This window comes from Hippocampus bargibanti, linkage group LG12 (assembly GCF_051943395.1).
Source record: "Hippocampus bargibanti isolate YZ-2025 linkage group LG12, ASM5194339v1, whole genome shotgun sequence".
Taxonomy (NCBI): Eukaryota; Metazoa; Chordata; class Actinopteri; order Syngnathiformes; family Syngnathidae; genus Hippocampus; species Hippocampus bargibanti.
Genome location: NC_142745.1, coordinates 18,708,324 through 18,729,206, shown reverse-complemented (window position 1 = coordinate 18,729,206; position 20,883 = coordinate 18,708,324). Strand labels below are relative to the sequence as shown.

The 20,883-nt window shown below is 41.9% G+C and overlaps 1 protein-coding gene across 3 annotated transcripts in view; it reads right to left on the bottom strand.

Moving 5' to 3' along the window:
- Positions 1-19,617, bottom strand: part of LOC148890793 (semaphorin-3F-like) — a 53,924-nt gene extending 34,307 nt beyond the window's left edge. For 2 of the 3 annotated variants that reach the window (XM_089009616.1, XM_089009617.1), the window contains exons 1-2: positions 19,239-19,617; positions 17,310-17,495 (exon numbers count right to left, since the gene is read on the bottom strand). In XM_089009616.1, the coding sequence (XP_088865742.1) occupies positions 17,310-17,430 (121 nt within the window). In that variant the 5' untranslated portion in view covers positions 17,431-17,495; positions 19,239-19,617. Of the gene's footprint in view, positions 1-17,309; positions 17,496-19,238 lie in introns of those variants that run through there. The other variant, XM_089009618.1, reaches the window with a different exon arrangement.
- Positions 19,618-20,883: the final 1,266 nt, after the last annotated feature.

Below are 20,883 nucleotides of genomic sequence, written 5' to 3'. Positions count from 1 at the left end.
GGACCTCTTGTTCTGCAGGGGAGAAGTGCAGCGAGCGAGTTATCGCCTATTGTTGGATTGGATGACGTCGAGTCAGCGAGGTGCTGGTGGGAACAGGATCCTTTCTTTCAGGAGCTTGTGTTTTGCCATTTTTGCTTGTGTTTATTTTCCATAAAAGTGTTTTTAAAGGACAACCGACGTCTACGGACAAGTTGTGTCCATAATTTGTAAAATGGCTTCAAATGACTTCTATTGAGAGTATTTTACAAAGATTCCACCGGACTTGCGATGAATATTCCGGAAGTCTTGCTTTTGAGTTGGTGACGAGTCCTCATCCTACGTCACTGAAGGAACGCCCCTGACCGAAAAAGGACACATCACGTCAATGCATTTTGCTGTACTTGTTTGGTCTGAAAACGTCATGTTGCACCAAAAAGAGGCAGAAGAGAGCGACAAAGCTCCATGTAAGGAATTCATCAGCCTGTGGAAACAGGCTGATTAATTCTTCACACAGAGCTTGGTCACCATTTTCTGCCGTTTTTTTGGTGATACATTTCCCCCCAATGTTGCCTCAAAATGGCACGGAATAAATTCTTTATCTCAATTGCAAACATGTATGCTTTCTTCTTCAGAACTATTTGAATCATATTCATAACTGGATGTGTAACAAGAAAGCATATTCTCTGAATCTGAAGCCATTGTTTTGATTCTCGAGCAATGCAAAATGTCTTGGCGTGACGTTATGAACTGGGGGCAGGACTTTCTGAAAATGCCCAATTCGCAGCTCAATTTTTTGCAGATTTTGGACACTAAGTCATTTTTATGGGTGTTTTGCATTTGACTAAAAAAATTATTTTAGATGCTACAAAATGTTTTTCTGATGTCAGTTAGGAAATAAAAAAGTGATGTCGGTTGTCCTTTAACGGCCCTGTTTGAATGGACAATATTTTCTCTAATATGTATATTCTTCTCGTCGTCCTACCGTGGATACGCCTTCAGCTCTCGCGAAACAAGTAGCTTGTAATCCAAATTTGACGCTTAGGCCCCCTGCATTGGCATGCGCCGTTCCAAATCAAAACAAAGTGAGTGCACAAAAAGTTTTTGGGGAAAAACCCTTTGCTCCCCCACAATATGCAGACAGTCGAGTTTGCATGTGGCCAGACCTTCCCAGACAGGAAGTGGGATTACAAGACAAATCCTAAATTTCAAAGAAAATGTCAACACAGCCACGCCATTTTGCCTCATCACTTTCGGTCTCTATTCAAAGAGCACTCATCTGAAATAAACACGATTAGGCTTCCACAAAGAGCTTTGTGTCTGCGGCGGCTACCGTCTCTCCGGAGCGCTCAATCAAGGGAAGTCCAAACTGGTCTGCGACAACCATAGGGTCACAGCATTAACCCCTTGCATACACACCAGTGTTCAACAGGCACCGCAGGGCGCCTTTACTGACGTCGAAAAAAAGCTAAAAGCTAAAGTCCGCTCATTCCAGCATGCGCTCGAATGCTATGAGCGCGCTTTTCCCAAATCGCAGTGGTTTTTAATGGCATTCAGAGGCTCTGGGCTCTTATCCCGTTTCTTAGGAAGAACAAGATAATTGGTTCTTGAAAGAAGTAAATCATTAATCTGGCGGTAGGACTTGTCCCCACCTGACTCCAGGCATTTACAAGCCCTTTTAGGCATGACTAGCTCTGCAGGTCCAAGGGTGCAATTCTTAATGCATTAAACGTATGTATCCAGTTATTTACTTTCACATTTGTTTCCAGGGCACTTTCTTGAGTGTTTATATTCAGGGAATTGAAGCTCCACAGTATCAACGCAGGCCCAACTTGGGAACGACCTCCAAGCGGCGTTGGGTATGCCTTCGTGCTACGAACACTTCCTGATCAATGACCAACAGCTCCGTCTGCAGGTACCCTGGATGCAGCGGTTCTTGAAGACACTATGGCTGCCAACAACAACCTGCTTCAATGGAGAGCAGTGACAGCATGGAAAGAAACACAGGTGTCAAAGTCATGGTCCCGAGACCAAATCTGGCACGCCACATCATTTTATTTGGCTTGCGAAAGCAAATCAAGCATGTGAAGTGCCATGATGCTTGCTAAAGTCCGAACTAAAATTTCACATTGTCTCATGAAAACCACAATAACAGTCATTATTCTTGAGCTCAGATTAGAACTTTAGTTTTCTTTTGTTGTGCGCTCTGTATGGAATATGTGGAGGGGATGAAACATTCTAATGGCTTTCCCCAAATTCATAATAGCCTTTGACAGGAAACCGTAACTACAATGAGGCCAGAGGCAAAAAAAAAGAGTTTGACACCCCTGCACTAGTACGAAACACCAAATTGACAACAATATATCCCACCATCCATTCTCGGCAGGGGGCAACTTGAACAGGTTGCCAGCTAATCGCAAAGCACATGAAGACTAACAACCATTCACAACTTGGGACAACGTCGTGTTCAATCAACGTGCCACGCACAGTTTTTGGAGTGTGGGATAAACCCAGAATATCCAAAGATCGGTCCAGGCACAGCGGGGACGTTAAACACTGCGTTGATATACAGTCTGGCGATACTCCCGAAGCAAATTGCCTTAAGATGGGAACAGCCCTCAAATAAAATATCAAAGTTCATCAAACCCATTGAAGCATTATCAGTTTTTGAGAAGCGAGTAGCAGGCAAGCCAATGTCACGTGGTTTAAGGGAGATAATGGAAAAGAGGCGCAGAGGGTGGGAAGGAGACGGTGGAAAATATCGGGTCAGGGAGTTTGCCAAGCCGATTTGGTCATCCCTGTTTGTCACCATTAATCTCTGCGCAACTAACAGGCTGATAGAATCAGTCTGATAATCTGGACAGCGTTAAAAATTAGACCGAGTGAGTGAGAAAGAGATGTGACGTCAAGTATATGTGTCTTTAGATGAGCAAATCACATCAGAAAATGCTATTTCATCATTCCGACGTACTGTTACTCCGAGGCTGTTCGTTGCTTTTGCAGACAGCATTAGGTGGTCGCGCGCTTCAACCAACATCCAATTTGCTTCCTCAGAGCTGTCTGTTTTGTTCACAATAGCGGTTTCAGACCATCCTTTCGGCGCTAAGTAGCTAACACTAACACTGGAGTAAAAACAAGCCTTCATCATTTGCCCTTGCTCGGCCCTGCTGCTTTGCTTTTCACACAAGTAACCTTGAAGCGCATGTTGAAATAGCAACTGTCAATCACATCACTGATTACTGGAAGGCTTTACACATTCACTTAAGGGCTCCACTTTCAAGATTGATCAATATCAGACAAAACATCGAACAAAAGTAACATGCGAGGCAGTATTAATGGGTCATTCGAAGCCCCAGAGAGAACACAGCCTTGAAAACACGGATTGTGAGGAATGTGAGAAGGCACGTGTGTCTATTTACTTCATACCACCAAGCCACACAATCATGCTTGTCTAATATAGGTACTGTAAAATGGCAAGGGCCCTAGTACAGTACCCAGAGCAAGTCAAGTGCAAAGCCCAGTCAAACTGTGCTATCTGTGCCCCCCGCACACCAAGTGCTTGTTATTCCTCATTTAACAAGAGGCATATGTCAGTTGCATCTAAGGTGACAACTGGGGTGGGGGGGGGGAACATAGACAGTTTGACAGCTGAGGAAATTTACCGGAGTGTGACAAAATTTTAATGACCAGTCAGTCTCTCCACAGTTGACTTTCTGTTGCAAACAGAGAGACACACACCTGTCAAACTCCATATTTGACTGACAGGCTGCATATCCTCCACCGTGACCTCCCGCATGAGCCATTGCAGCAGGGGCTAATGAGCTACAGACCTGAAATGTTTTGGCAACAGGTTTCTGACATAAATCGAGGATGGCACATCTTTCTCCCTTCAAATTTGAAAATGAGAAAAAGGCAATACATAAATCTCGATGTATTTTTTGACTGCCCATGTAATTGGAAGATGCGTGCATATTTCAACAGGAATACAAACATACATTGACTTATTTACCCTTTATAACCTGGAGGCAATTGACAGTGTCAAACAAAAGCTCTCGCTCTAAAATTGCGTGCTCCTCTAGAACATTTTCATTGACAACAAGTGAGACAAGTCAAAACAGACATTGTGGTAAACCAGAAAGATCATCTTTGATAATTACTCTGGCTACATATATATGTCTTGTGCCTCAGCCAGAATTGGGTCACCGCGAATGAAAGTATTTGAGGTCTCAAAATGCACACTGACTGAAAAATTATTACCGGTAGTCACACACATACGAACATCCTGGTCACGTTCAACATCATGAATGAAATTAGAACCTGTCAACTGGCAGTCTGCTTCTTTACTCAGAACCTAAACTAAATGTATTGATCAAAATTAATTAATTGTAACCTAAAAGTGTTATGTTGGTTGTGAATCCATCGAATAAACAAAAAGGAAAAATAATTGCTTTATGGAGGCGTGATACAAATATTTCACGAGATTCCTCGACGACCATTAAATCTATTTAAAATGTAAAAATCCAACGCATTCCCATCAGGGTTTGTCTGTCTTTCTGGGAAGGGGTTCGGGGCCCTGGTAAGTGGGATTTTCAGCGGATGGGGTGCATTTTGCGGGCACCGGGTTCCCATTGGTTCCTGCATAACTCCAATCCCGAGCCACATTCGTGGTGGCTTTATACAAAGATGGGTGAGACTTGCCCTTCTGATAAAAAGTGAATTTCCTAAACGCCTCAAGAGGCCATTGCCAAGCCGTCAGTTCGTGTTGCGAAGAGAGATCGGGGACGTGTGTTAAGAAAAGCAATGAGGAAGCGGAGGTTAGCCTGGGGAGTGAAAGGCTTGTCGCTGCATCGATTGTAATCCTGCTGCCTGCTGTTGCTTTAGAACATGACACAACTCGAACATGCTCGGGGCTATGTCTTAACCCACTCAGCTAACTTTACCTGAATGGAATTAGCTGTGAATACATGCGCCACATATTCATGAAAAGCATGAACAAACTCGTTTTTTTATCCCACATAGCCGTCCGGACTGAATATATTCCGTGACCACTTCCTCACTTGAGTAGTACAAATGAATTGATATACATGTTGTTTTGAAGCGGCCAAATATAATTTGTGGTATGATATTCCTATACGGCGCCTCGGTTCATCCGAACGGGCCTTTGTGGCTGTCGACAAATACAGGATCGAGCTTTACAGTCGGCTGGTAGCCTGCAGAGACTGACAGAAGAGTTCAATCCAATGGGCATGGTATCCCCGTAATACATAGGTAGCAAAGTCAAGGCCAAATCTCGCCCACCACATCATTTTATTCGGCCCGCAAAAGCAAATCAAGCTTGCAAAATTCCATAATGCTTGCTCAAGTCCCACCAAAATGTCAAATTGTCCCAGGTAAACCACAATATCAGTCATTATTTTTTACTTCAAATTTGAAAAATATTTATTGATTAATTTGTTGTGCGCTCTGTAAGTCATATGTGGAGGGGATGAAACATTCTAATGGCTTCCCCAAATTCATAATGGTCCCTGAGAGGAAACCAGAACTAAAAGGGGCCTGTCGCAAAAAAATGACTTTGACACCCTTGCCATAACGTGTCATTAGAGGAGTGACACGTCATCTAATCACCGTTTCCCTGTCAGAGCTAATAAGTTCCAATCAATTAACTCTTCTCAAAGCCTCTTCCTCATTTAGAAAAACAGCATTCACCTTGCTCATTTGACTATCTTCTTTTGTAATCGTTATTGTCAATTGGAAATAGCACAGCTACCTTGCGTAGAGTAAATAGAGTAACATACAGTGATACCTCAACTTACGAACACCTTATCTTACGAACTTTTCGTCTTAGGAACGTCAAATTTATGAAAATTAAACCTTATAATACCACTATTTTCATGATACACCCCCACCACGGCTGGTGGAGTAATCTTCGGCGGAAGAATACCAAAGCACACGACCTTCGGATCTGGCGGAGTGATCTTCGGCGGAAGCACACGACCGAACAGCGCTCCAGCTGGAGCTACTTTCCACATCCCCTCTCATTGAATGCACACGTCGATCGCCTCCTTGGAGCTTTTTGCTGATAATTTTACCATGATGGGACTGAAAAAAACCCACCACAGGCTCGTGTTCAGCCCAAGAAGACACAAAATAAAATCACCGTCGCTGAGAAGGAGATAATTGAAAAACACGAACGAGGTGTCTCGGGCAAACGAAGAAGTTGAAAAACTTCTGTTAATTTGGATTAACGAAAAGCAGCTATCTGGCGACAGCGTGAGTTTTATGCGTGTTTTATTTTATGCGAGAAAGCACGGCTAATTCACGCCGATATCGCCAGGCGCCAACCTGGAAGTTCGGCGCTTATTGAGGATTTTAAAGCCAGCAACGGATTGTTCGAGAACATCTGAGGGCGAGGAGGAGATGGCTGCAGCATCAAGTGAGCTCATAAAGGCAATGTTGGCATAGTGGAATGATGTGCAGTATTTTACCGAACAGTTGCATCCAGAAAAGACTGTGGCTATGACAATCATCATCATGATGAACGATAATGTGATGCCTCAGCTTCGTAAGACCTTACAAGTCAGAAAGCAACAGGGGTCAATTAAGAGGTTTTTAATCAGCAAAAATGATGAGCAGTCTCCAAACAAAAAAGAAGAGAAGCCACACCACAGGTTAAATTACCAACAGTCCTTATGGAAGGTGAGTCTCCTTCCATAAGCCATCAACGACCATCAAAAAGGTAAATAAAACTTTATTTTACAGCAGTTTATTTCTTTAATTACCATCCTCAGGTAATGTGCCTCTCTTTCCAAACAGCAATTCCCTTTGACCTTCGACCTACAACGGCATTCTATCAAGCCATCAATGACCATCATAAATGTAAATAAAGTGACTTTATGATACAATGCTGTGTATATCTTTCATTACAATACAATAGCACATTTATTATACATTGAATAAGGTATGTTGTGTGTAGTTTTAAGGCTTATTTAGTTGAAAAGTATATTTTATGGAAACCCGGGAACGGATTATTCAAATTTTAATGGTTTCCTATGGGAACATTTTTTTGAGATACACACTTTTCGCCTTACAGACTCTGTCTGGGAACCAATTAAGTTCGTAAGTTGAGGTCTCACTGTATTTGCTTTCGAATCAGAATCAGATCAGAATCATCTTTGTTGGCCATGTATGTCGCACACACAAGGGATTTGCCTCCAGTAGAACACACTGCTACTTTATGCTCTATATTTTATCATTTTGCACTGTGTACAGTTCCTTTTTCTGAAACATGTGCAGTTGTACAGTTCAGTCTTCTGACATTTTTTTGTACATGCAATACTTCGTATTTCTTTTCAACCCACCCCACCACCTCCACCCCCTTCAATTTTGCTGCTGTAGATTGCAAATTTCCCCATTCTGTGACTATTAAATGCTTTCCGACTCAGATTTTTTCCCCGCTCACGGGTATCCACATTTTATTTTCAGCTGCAATGTAAAACCAGTAAATTAAGAACAAACCACTTTGCCGCACGCACGATTGCTGGAAGATTTGAAACAAAAATTATAGATGAAAAAGTGAAGGAGTGAAACTAGATCCAAACTGTATCAAAGTGGAGAGACTTTGGACTGTCTCATAGAATTGACGGGGGGGGGCTTGTAAAGGGAAGTAAGTGTGAAATCCTAGGCCGTACCGAGCTTTGCTTCTCTTCCTCTGCCTCCCTCGGGCAGAACAGTTAGTTCATCCTGGACTCGAGGTCGTTTGTCTTTAGAGAGGAAATGCAAAGCAGGCTACTTGGGGACTCTGGGAAACACCACAGGACTTTCCTGGAGGGTGAATGGGATGAAATATGCTCCCTGAAAGTCACATGGTAAAGTGGTAATAAAGTATTCATTACCTTTCCATTCAATGGCTAAGTAGGAAAACAAGCAATTTGGGGAGGAGGGGGGTCAAACCTGGATTTAGTGGTACCGCCTTTTCACTCAAAAACAAGGAGCTTCTGCGTTTGGCTCAAACAAGCTGGTAATCAAAGGAGGCGCTCGACTGAATGAGCATGACTTTTGTCAAAGCGCCCTCGAGAATACTCATAATAGTAGCATTGGCCATTTTATCTTCAGCACAATGCCAGAATGGGACATTCAATGGAAACAGTAACATTTCCCCCTTTTACATCGAGACCTCATTTGTCACCTCGCGTCGAACCCGTCGAGCGCGGACCGGCCAATCTATAGGATTCACAGAGGAGGTCCAGTGGGAGGCTGTTCATTGACGAATGCCAGTTTGATGGCCACCCCCGGGTCTCTCAGAGCATGAATGAACTTCTATGAATAAGATCCAAACCTACACAAACGCCCCTGCAGCTTGAGGTCCTTCAGGCAATGGTGAGTGGGTGAGCCCGCCCCCCAAAAACAAAAAACAAAAAAATAACAAAATAAAAAATGACGACGATGACAAAACAAGAAGGCGAGTTTGCACGCCGGACTTCCCCTGTTACACTTTGTCGGTCATCACAAGGGGAGACGACCAAAAAAAGCACAGGTCAATGACTAAAAGAGCCTTCCGGGGGGGATCACTGGTCTCATTGGGTGCTACCTTAAGTCCATCCTTGTATATTATAATTAACACCTACTCCCAAAATGAGAAAAAAATCAGCATTTCAAAACCACACGACCACAAAGACTTCAAAGTCTCTCCTCCTGTTTGCTATGAATATGTGTGTGTGTGTGTGTGTGTGTGTGTGTGTGTGTGTGTGTGTGTGTGTGTGTGTGTGTGTGTGTGTGTGTGTGTGTGTGTGTGTGTGTGTGTGTGTGTGTGTGTGTGCACGCACTGCTTTAAAATGGCTCCACAAACGTGCCTAATTTGTCTGGATTGCAATTGGATTTGCGACTTTAAAACAGGCGTCAAAGGGCAGCCCTGTGACAATCGAAAAATTCAAATTATTTGCGCAATGTCCAAGAAAGTGGAATTTCCGCACAATTTCACAACAGTAAAAATGTTTGTAGTTCCGGCACGTGATTGGATCCATTTGAGACGGTCCGAGGGGGGTGAACAAAAAAAAACTGTTTCCTGGAAATCATCTGCAGACCTTTTTTGTGTTAATCTTAGGGAAGAACTAGGTTTTGTTTTACGCAAGATTGGAATCGTCTATTGCGCCCAATGTTTTTTTTTTATGACAGCCTGAAGATAAACTGCCATGTTTAAAATATAAATAAAATACAGGAGAGAAAGTGATTCATCTCCTCTTGTATTTTCAGCCTAGCGAGGGAGCGGTTTGGGTAAGACAACAGATGCAACTATGTGCACCATGAAACATAAGCCAAGACAAACAACACTCGCTTTCTCAGTCTTTTGGAGAGGCGGTCTCAGTTTCGCCGAGGCCAGACGGCGCCTGTAACTCGAATCAGGATGCTTTACAGGTGCGACGGCGTCAAAAGACAGGGCAGAAGTGCAGTGGCGACCAAAGGCTGCCCTGCCAGGAATCCCAAACACTGTCGTCTTTTACAGTTCCGGTATTAAAGATATTGATTTTTGGAGATTTTTTCATGTTTTTGTCTTTCGTGGCGAATATTGGCAATTATTATAATTTTGAGGAGCATGTCAGTTGTTTGCAAAAATTGGTACTTGCAGTCTTGTTCGGCCCTTCGCTCTTCAAACCCTGCGCGTCTCCCGAGGATACATTGTGAACATTTCGACGGCAGTACATGGGGTAGAACATACCAGCCTCGACATGCGTATTTGCTCACACTTAAATAATTTGTCAGGGAATGAAAATAGGAGGCCGCTTTCGGCCATTTTCTTTAATGAATGCAGATGAGTTGGAATAACAACCACTGTGTTGGTGAGCTTGTGCATTGTGGCCAAAGTGACCCATATTCTCTTATCATATTGCATTTGGCCTTGATTTTATTGCAGTGGAGGTGTGTGGGGATGGCGGGATGGAGCACCATCACTGTCCAATAATCTCATGTGACATTTTCTTCATCTGCAGAACGTAACATATTAGATGAGGTTTTCCAGAAGGTCAACATCGCACAGATTGGAGTCTCACAAACTGTTGACGGTACAAAGCAAACTTTAGCTGCACATTAAAACTACCAGTACCGAACTTCCGGTATGCCAGTGAGACGGTAAGCAGCAAACACACGGAGCTCCCGGCCAAACGAGCAAAAAAAAACAAAAAAGGCTGGAAATAAATGGAAACAACAACTCGAACAAAATGAATATGAACCAAACTCAGACTGGAAAAGGAATGGACAAAAAGAAGAACGAGAAACAGAGTGAAAACACGTACGACGAAGTTGAAGGGGGGCAGGTGTTAGCGACTAAAGCTAACACAGCTCTACCATGCGGAACCGACAAACTACCTGGCTGGGCGGCGGCACTCCAAGCTAATCCACAGAGTGGACTCTGAGACATAAGAGCCAGAATGGACACGGGACAACACCGTTGGACGCCAAGTTAGACAAGATTACGAAACAAATGGAGGAGATGAAACAAGGACTTGAGAGCTTGCGAGAGGAAACAAACAGAAAGCTTGAATCCGTAAACGCGGACATGCGGGCGCAAAAGAAGGACATCAAAATGCTGGAAGAAAGAGCCGTTGAAGTGGAGGAATGGAGCACGGAGATACAAGAAATTCTCGCAGTCTCACTTGAACAACAAAGAAAGCTCAGAGAGAAAGTGTCCGACTTGGAAGGAAGATCAAGAAGGAATAACGTTCGGATTTGGGGAATGAAAGAGGGGGTCGAGGGTGACTCCGCAGGAAACTACGTGGATCAAATTATGCATAAAGAATTGGCAATATCCGAAGATGTTCATCTCGAGATTCAGAGGGCAACCCCTAAATGCTTTGGAAGTTAACGTTTGGAGTGAAGTACAGTAAAGTCTCGTTATATCGATATCGGATATATCGATAGTCCCGGTTATATCGATACTATTTCTATGCACGCACGGAGAAAATTACATGCAAACAGGGTCGGATATATCGATAGTCCCGGTTATATCGATATTTTTTCGGACTCCCTTGAATATCGATATAACGAGACTTTACTATATATATTTATTCGTGTTTTACTGTTATTATTGTTTGTATTTATATTGGGATCAGTGATACATGGGTAACAAAATAAAAAGTGAAGAATTACAACACAACATAGATAATGTTAAGCAGATTCCTTACTTACAGACAGTGTATTGTCGGTGTTCAAATACCTGACATGTTTCGGCGACTACTTCCGCCTGCTTAACATTAGTTATCAAGTAGACAGGATGAATTTAGTACAACAACATAGATATATTAAAGTGGTGTCATTAAATGTGAACGGCATCAACAACCCAGTAAAAAGGGGGTAAGTGTTGACAAAACTAAGAAAGGAAGAGATACAAGTCATTGTCCTACAAGAAATACACCTAACATCACAAGAACATGAGAAATTTAAAATATATGGATACACTAATACATTCTATAGTTCATTTAAAGAAAGACACAGGAGAGGGGTGGCTATATTAACAAAAAACACAGTGAAATTTGAAATTGACAAAGAACTAAAAGATAAAAAGAGGCAGGTATATTGTGGTCAAAGGGACGATGGAAGGAGAGAAGGTGACATTAATTAATGTATATGCTCCACCAGATAGTGACAAAAGCTTTTTCAATGTTATAGCGGTGGAAATGGATGGCATCGTGATATGGGGAGGAGACTTCAACGTGGTGCTCAAACATGACCTAGATACAACAAGCACAAAGAAATCTAGATTACACATAACCAAGTACATTAACACACAAATAAAACAACTCGGGATAATAGATGTATGCTAGAATCGATTATTTTTTCATGAAGATCGAAGACAAACACAGAGTGGAAGAATGTAGGATTGGTGTCACATATCTATCAGACCACAGTGACGTTTATATGACAGTGAAATTGAACAGTAGAAGGAAAAACACAACTTGGAGATTGAACACAGGGTTATTGAATGACAAGGAACTAGTACAGGAACTAAAGGGAGATATAATCAAATATAAGGAAGAAAATGATAATGGAGAAGTGAATCCAAATATTGTATGGGATGTGCTGAAAGCAGTTATAAGAGGGAAATGTATAGCACATGCAATACATCGGAAAAAGACAAGGCAAAAATTATATGAAACCTTAACAAGACAATTGAAAGAACTCGAAGACCAACATAAAACAACAAACAATACAGATATTAGCAAAGATTACAGAAACCAAAAGGGAAATAAATCGAATATTACTAACAGAAGTGGAAAAAAGAGCACGTTTTGTCAAACAGATTTACTATGAAGGAGGACCCAAAGCAAATAAATTACTGTCAATAAGGTTGAGGACACAACACGCGCTAATTACAATACACAAGATTCGGTGCCCCAAAACTAATACAATATTGAAAGAACCAAAGGAAATAGAGGAAGCATTTGAGCAGTATTATAAAACTTTATATACACAACCGAAGGCAGCAGATGAGGAGAGAATTGCAAAATTTTTGGACGGTATGAAATTACCATCGATAAGCGAAGAAGATAATGAATTCCTGAACTCTGAAATAACGGAAAAAGAATTGGAGGTAGCGATCAATGAAACAAAAAATGGTCAAGCTGCGTGTAGTGATGGCTTCCCCTCAGACTTCTACAAGATATTTAGACAAGAACTAGGCCCACTTTTGTTATCTTCACTCAGATATACCATAAGGAGGGCAAAATTCCCCCATCATGGAAAGAGGCGATCATCTCTATAATACCAAAAGAGGGTAAAAATAAAGAGTTATGCAGTAGCTACAGACCAATATCCATACTTAATGTCGACTATAAAATATATACTTCGATTCTGTCAAAGCGATATGAGTCAGTCATGCTCGATATCAATAGAGAAAAGATGGGTTTTATTAAAAATAGACAGGCCCTGGATAACATAAGAAAAACTATACACATAGTGGAGGCGATCCATAAGGCAGGAACAAGTGCAATATTGGTGAGCATGGATGCAGAGCATGGGGCCTATCTATACAAAGTCTTGGGAAAATTCAGCTTTAACAAAGATTCAATTAGAAATATACAAACACTATATAATGGGCCAACTGCAAGAGTGAAAGGCAATGGCAGCTTGACAGACCAAATAATACGAGAAAGATCGACAAGACAAGGATGTTGCCTCTCACCAACATTATTCAATATCTTCATTGAACCCCTAGCCCAAGCAATCAGACAGAACCACAACATCAAGGGCGTGGAGATGAGAGACTCGGAACATAAACTCAGCCTGTTTGCTCATGATCTGATAGCATATTTGATACAACCGGATGATAGCCTCCCGATACTGATGCAACAACTAGAGGAATATGAACATTACTCAGGAAATAGACTTAATGTGACAAAAACACAAATCTTAGCACTAAATTAAAGGACAACCGACGTCACTTTTTTTTTTAACTGACACCAGAAAAACGTTTTATAGCATCTAAAATACCCAAAACACGCAGTATGATATACTACGTGGGATCATTTTAATTTTTGGTTTGGACTTTAGCAAGCATTATGGAATTTCGCAAGCTTGATTTGCTTTCGCGGACCGAATAAAATGATGTGGCGGGCCAGATTTGGACCCCGGGCCTTGACTCGAACACCGGTGCTGTAAACCAGTGCGTGGCAAGTTGATTGAACACTACATTGTCGCGAGTTGTGAATGGTTGTTCGTCTTTATCTACTCTGCGATTAGCTGGCAACCTGTTCAGGTCGTCCCCTGCCTAGAATGGATGGCTATATCAATTAATATGTATCATATCGTATCATATTGTATTGTATTGTATTGTATTGTATTGTATTGTATTGTACTGTATTGTATTGTATTGTATTGTATTGTATTGTATTGTATTGTATCGGAGTATTCCCTGAATTTCACATTGAATTTGACGACTCTCCCAAAGTTTCATGTTGACTCTCTTCATAAAATATGGTACGTCTTGTTCTGGACTTGCTGGCGACGGCAGTCTTGTCTCAACTAATCTTAAAATGTCAACTGATTACCTGGGGCTAGATTTGTTTCACTCCTTCACCTCCTTCATTGAAAACACATTTCTCATCTGACATTGATTACACCTTTCCTGTTTAAACTGGCAGGCTTCTTGCAAACCTTTCTCCTTGGTTTTGCCGGCGCTAAAGCTTCAAAACTGCATCGTCTGCATGCACTGGTTGCCCAGGCTATCAAATGGAGGACATCCTCAAGATGTTTGACAGTGAGGATGTTGAATCAACACATCCAATAAGGGCTTAATAAAAATAAGCAAAAACATCCAATCGTCGTTTTCTGAAGTTGCAGCACCTTCTCAAAGGGCAGCTCATCATGCGTCATAGGAAGCACAGCCAGCTCGCCAAGGTGTGGACGACGCGGGCCTCTCAAAAAGCAATTAAAGGAGGTTGAGTCACAATATTGAATGTAGGGGGGGTATTCCTCTGAGAGAAGCAGCTTCGGTCGACGGTGAAATTCACATCGACTGGAGAGCCAAACATGAAACAGGGAGGCAAGACACTCCAGCTCTCTCAATCTCTCTCTTTTTTTAAACCAAAATAAAAGTGGAGTTGTGCCAGCCTCAGACTGCAAATTATCTCTGTTGCGTCCATACGTGAAATTCTAAAGCATCCAATGAAATGGTGGTTTCCACAGATCGGCAAGACTAAAATTTACCACAGCCGCCCTGCTAAAAAATGAAACAATTCCAAAGACAAGCTGTGTGCAAAAAATAAAACACACAAACAAAAACAAGCTATGTGCAAAAAAATAACATAAAAAAACAAAACAAGCTGTGTGCAAAAAAAATAATAAATACACATACAAAAAGGCTGCACCCCAAAAAATTAAAACACCAAAAAAATCTGTGTGCAAAAATGAGCTGTGTGCAATAAAATAAAAAAACAAAAAAACAAAAGCAACCTCGATGCAAAAAATCTGTATGCAAAAAATACAAATACAAAAACAAGCTGTGTGCAAAAAAAAAACCATACAAAAACAAGTTGTGCGCAAAAAAATAAAATACAAAAACAGTCTGTATGCAAAAAAAAGCCAACGAAAACGATATTTTGAGTGTCAAATGAAAAAAAGATTGTCCCTTGAATGTGCTCGGTCATGTGTGAAATCCTTCTTGATTAAAGAAGGAAAAGGACTTTGACAATGAACCGTGCCGCCTGTCGACTTAATGAAGTCAACTTGTTGGAGGAAGTGCTGGGAAATGGAAAGCAAGGCAAACAGGGGCGCCGCTGCTCGCTCCCTCTTCTCTTCTCTTGATGCTAATCAAAGGCTTGATCTCAGCCCTGGATGGGCTTCGAGGATTTCGCTCCGCTTGGCTGATTCTGGCAATTTGCTCTTAATAATATGGACCCCAACTTGGGTCTACCTAACCTAATTGGTACAGCCCCTTATGCGCAAACCCGGGCCATCAACTCGCCAGGGACTGATCACATCATGGCTGACAAGTTATGACATGTGATAGTTGGACATGGAAGAGTCACAAATGTGATTTGATACAATCTGCATTTGATTAGCGGAAATGAGTGTAACGTGAATGTTACATTAATGTTTGCTTCCATCCAGCGAGACATGCTGGAAGTCAGCTGTGATTAATGACTTAAAGGTATGCACAAGGCCTGCAAACTAAAGACCATTGGTGAAGCATCAGCCTGTATTATAAAATATCTGAATCACAGATTGATGTCAATGATATTTTGTCCATGAATTAACTGAAATAATTCCAAATTGTCTTTCAGTTTCCTTTCATTGCTTTTCTTAACCCGTTATGCTGCTTCCATGTGTTTTTTTATTTAACTCATTCACTGCCAGACGATGTGCAACAACATGTCCACTCCAGTGCCAGAGTTTTTGTCATTGTCACTCAAATTGCAGGACCCCCAGAATACTGAGTTTTAAGACTACATAAATATTCAATTCAGCATAAGAAACCTTAGACCCTCTTCTTTCATCAGAAAAAAAGAGTTAATTCCTAAATTGATGTATATTGGTCTGGAATTATCTAAGGTGCAAGTGGGGGCGGCTGTAGAAAAGGCAAATACTGCCCCCTAGTGGGAGGGGGGGAAACATTGCCAATGGTCTACCCCGCACTTTATCGGCACCCCCCCACCCCAATCAAGAAAAAACAAAACCCGAACAAATTCGGGAATGGCCATGAATGAACCAATCACATTTTAGCCATTATTTGTTAGCGGGGTCCGAAATCTACTTGGACGCCTTCACAATCAGTTCTGCAGGCCCTATAGCATGAAATAAGGGTTGATCAAAATTTTGCTTGAACCAATCAGATTTGGAGTTGGCAACGCCAACGCCTTCTTGCTTCAGTCTTTAACCTATCACTTTAACCAATCACAGTCTTTAACCAATCACATTTCATTTGTTACCATGGTCAGAAATTGACCTGGATGCCTTTACAATCAATCCTGCGGGCCCTGTATCATCAAATAAAAATTTTAATTTTACCCAATCCGATTTGGAGTTGGCGACACCAAGGCCTTCTCGCAGGTGCGGGAACGATATTTGCTCTCTAACACTACCCTCTCGTGGACTTGTAATAAATCACAGCACACTTTTAAATGAGTCGCAGTCGCAGCTGTAGATGCAGTAACCATTGTATAGTCATGACATAGTTATTAAGAGTTGATTGATTCAGACGTAGCACTACTAAAGGCCTAGCTGTCAAATGCACGGCATACTGTATTCAGCCGCAACATGCTCTTTTTAAACTCGAGGAGGGATGAAAAATGACTGCCGGTGCATATTTTACTAACCAAAAATAAATCAAACTGTTTTAGGGACACCCCACCCACTCTCGCAGCACATCCTGCTCAGCCAGTGGCGAGTTTGGCCTTTTATTAAATAGACAACTCGCGAGGCGGGTCGCGCCGATGGAGAGTTTGCACATTCCGGCTGGTGTTTGGACAGCTCCCTTTTCACAGAGTTTGGCGGAAGGGTGCGCACAGGCCCACCGTGTGGAAAGCAAGCCAACGTTTGAGACAATGGAAGCCCATTTGTGGCGTGTTATGGCACAAACAAAAAAAACAAAACAAAACACATTCTTTGTGTCGATGGATGAAGGTGGGAAACAATCCACCCAATTCTATCAGATTCCCACAGAGCTTATCGAGCACTGTTGGTTTCCCAAACTGTTGCCTCTCAATCGCTGGGTAATTGAAAATGGGGTACTGAGCCCATGTCAGCGTGAATCAGCTCTGTCAACCACAACAACAATGGTCTGCAGTCGATGGAAAGAATCACAAAAAAAGCAATCATTGCAATTGAACACGATGGGGTCTTCTTACCTTTGAAGGGGACAAAGACGCGAGGTGCAGCCAGTGGCTCATTTTGGCTCATCGGGCTCCCCAGAGCAAAGCTGCACAGTGCCAGGATACTGCTGGCTGTCCACAAACTGTGCAGCTGCATGGCCGATGGACTTACAGTCGCACGCGATCAGTGACGTAACCCCCAGAAATGAAAAATAACAAAACCTGTCAGAACAAAATTAAGCCCATTAGATAAAAAAGTGCAATTTAAATCTGGCAGATTTTGTGTGTCTCTTTTATTTATTAATTGAAGTGAAATGTCAAGTCAGTGGCTCCCGGCGGGGCTTATCCATGCAAGTTCTGGAACCGCAAAGCTGAACTTTAGTTGGATGTCTCTCACAGTCAACGAATGTTGATGGAACTGAGCCAAGCTTTTATTTTTAAACTTGGTTACACATTTCCATTAGGGGAAAAAACATGTTAGTTTCTCCAGCTGCAGAAAACAAAAGCCCACCCCAACCTGATAACATAAAATTTGGTGTATTCTAACATTCGTGTGATTTGCGGAATAACAATTCCGTGGTTTTGACTCGCACTTAATAACTGGAGCCAAAAAAATATCATCAGGTTACACAAATTCTTTATTCTTTGCATTGTACTCTGGTGACTTTCATTGTTTGTTTTGAAGCCTTTGAATGGACTGGCGCCACAATCTATCACCGAATTCATTCTAGTTCACACTCCAGCGTGCGCACGGGGGTGATGAGGACGAAAACCCCTAAAACTCGGGGAGCACAAAGATTTATTCAGAGCTGGGCCCCCAGACTCTGGAACACTCTGAATCTCCGTATTTGAATAGCATCTCCGCAGTGGAGGGGTTTCAAGTCTTGTCAAAAGACACTTTTATTCGGGGACTTTTGATGCTGTGTGAGTTGTGCGGCCGTCTGTTTTTGTTGTTGTTGGAAGTGGGGTGGTTTTTTTCTTAATTGCAATGCATGACACTATTGTTTTTAAAAGGTATTGTACAAATAAAGTGGATTGGATTGGAAGAATTGTTCAGGATGGACACACAAAGAATAACGACATCATATTTAGCTGTGATGTCAGATAAATTTAAGAGATAAAAAAAATTATTCTGTCATACATCATGGCTGATAATAATTGTGATGGCGACTGCACACACACATAAACACACACAATTGACAGTCGGACTTGACCACTTTTCAAAAGTCCAAAAAGACAAAAAAAGGTTCTCAAATTGCTTTCTCGGAGTGGATTTATGAGCAAATCCAGCTGTTTAAACTCCTGCTTTTTTTACGGACAATTGGTTAAGAAGTCTGCTGTTTATTCTGAGACCGAAGCCAAGTCCTTCTTCACACCAGCCGATGAAATCAAACAAGGCACCCGAGAGCAAATGACAAAGAGGAGAGTAGAAGCTCTATTCAAGAGGAATCCATGAACTGTGTACAGGGGTCAACCACCGTCCATCCATGTAAGTACATGTATTTCATCAATTTGAATGCATTCACCAGAAGTCGATTTTGGGGCACCTCTCCGCCATTCAGCTGTGGAGGTAATAAATAATTCTGAATACATGCTCATTGAAATCAAACAAATCAATCTCTTGTATTCATTTACAGATTGATTAGACCAAATTGATTGACAATCAGGTGAAAAATGTGGAAGAATGAGACTGTCAGTCATCTCTACAACGCAATGAGGGATTGGACCTTAAATTAAAGTGAAAAGATTATTCGATACTGCATTTCATGAAGACGTTGAGTTGGTGGTCGAGCAGTAGAGAGGTACTACTTCGCTCACGTTTAAAATATATACAAGAGGTAGTCAAATACCAGTTATGGTATTATAATTACTATATTATATACTATTACCATAGTATTTAAAAAGCAGTTCAAATCATCGCATTCCGGAAGAGAAAACACGACATAATATAAAAAAATCACCCACCTGCCTATCACGGCGTCGAGATGAACGGCCCAACTTTCGAGCCTTTGTGGTCGTTCATTGAAACAAAAAATCCAAATTATCGATCACTTCCGAGTCCAAAATCGAGAATATTTTTAATCCCCGTACGGATTCTGAACGGCCCTCGTTGAGAGGCAACAGCGTTACCTGCTCGTCCACGCCGCCGTATTTGAAATTCAAAAAGGGGCAAATTTGGACTTCAGCCTCGGCGGAGCACAAAGGGCGAGCGGGACGAACCACATCTCGTAGTGGGCTGGGAAGCCGCGTGGAACAAAATCCCCGAGATGAAAGAGGTCCAGTCACGCAGCGAGGGGATCCCGGCGAAAAGTTGCCCACTCCTGACTGACGGACTGACTGACTGACTGGAGAGAGGCAGGGCGGGAGCAGGTGTATGCGTAGGCCGGCTCGCCGTGAACACACCCACGGGGCGGGCAACGCCGAGGCAAGCCGCCCCTCCGCCGGCCCGATCGAATCTGGATACATTAGATTAGATTACATTATATTAGATTATATTATCCTTTATTCGTCTCACTGTGGAGAAATTTACATTTCACAGCAGCAAAATTATGAAAGGAAGAGGAAAGGGAAAACAAGTAGAAAAACAAAATACTCTCGCCATCTTGACGTCAAAACAAAAACAAAAAACAAATAATGTGACACGACATAAAACTGTTCATTGTTTTTATTGCCATTCAATCAATTTGCCTTGCATGATTGGGGATGTAGGAAGTACCTGCAGAAAACCCACGTGGGCATGGGAAGAACTTGCAACCTCCACACAGGAACCGGAATCGAAACATGCACTTCTGCGCTATGAAGCAGAGGCGTTAACCCGTCGACCACTGCGCCACCCAGTAATAGCCATATAAATACAAATTATGTAAAAAAACTCAAAAGCAGTCAAAACTCAACAACACTGCATTTTGTAAACCCAGTGTTTGATGGGTTTACAGCACCTATGTCAAAGTCAAAGCCCGGGGGCAAAATCTGGCGCGCCATTCCATTTTACTCGGCCCGTGAAAGCAAATCAAACTTGTGAAATTCCGTGATGCTTGCTAAAGTCTGAACCAAAATTTCAAATTGTCCAATGCAAACCACAATAACAGTCATTATTCTTGACTTCTGATTTTTAAACTAGTTATTCATTAATTTGTTTTCCGCTCTATATGTAGGAGGGGATGAAACATTCTAATGGCTATCCCAAATTCATAATGGCCCCTGAGAGGAAACCGTGACCTCACTGTGGCCCACGGCAAAAAAATTGACTTTTACACCCTTGGTTTACAGTATTGATGAGGAAGATGTACTGAAGAGGATATTGTGGTGCACCTGTGCACCACCCACATGCACCTTTGTCTTATAGAGATGAAGCAGCTTCTGTGAACTGTATTAAAAAAAGTTATCACAGCGCGGCATTATTATAAGTCGGTTTTACCAAATGAAAGCACAGACAATGTAAACGAATATAAAGTTTTATCTGAGTAATTTCTTATTTGGAAAGAGACAAGAAATTTAATTCTGACATTAGGCTGAAAGTAAAGATAACGAGTTTAATTTGTTCTTTTATTCACACAATGATTGGACACTTTGGTAATCACAGCTGTAGCACCAAAGCGCACAGTGAATA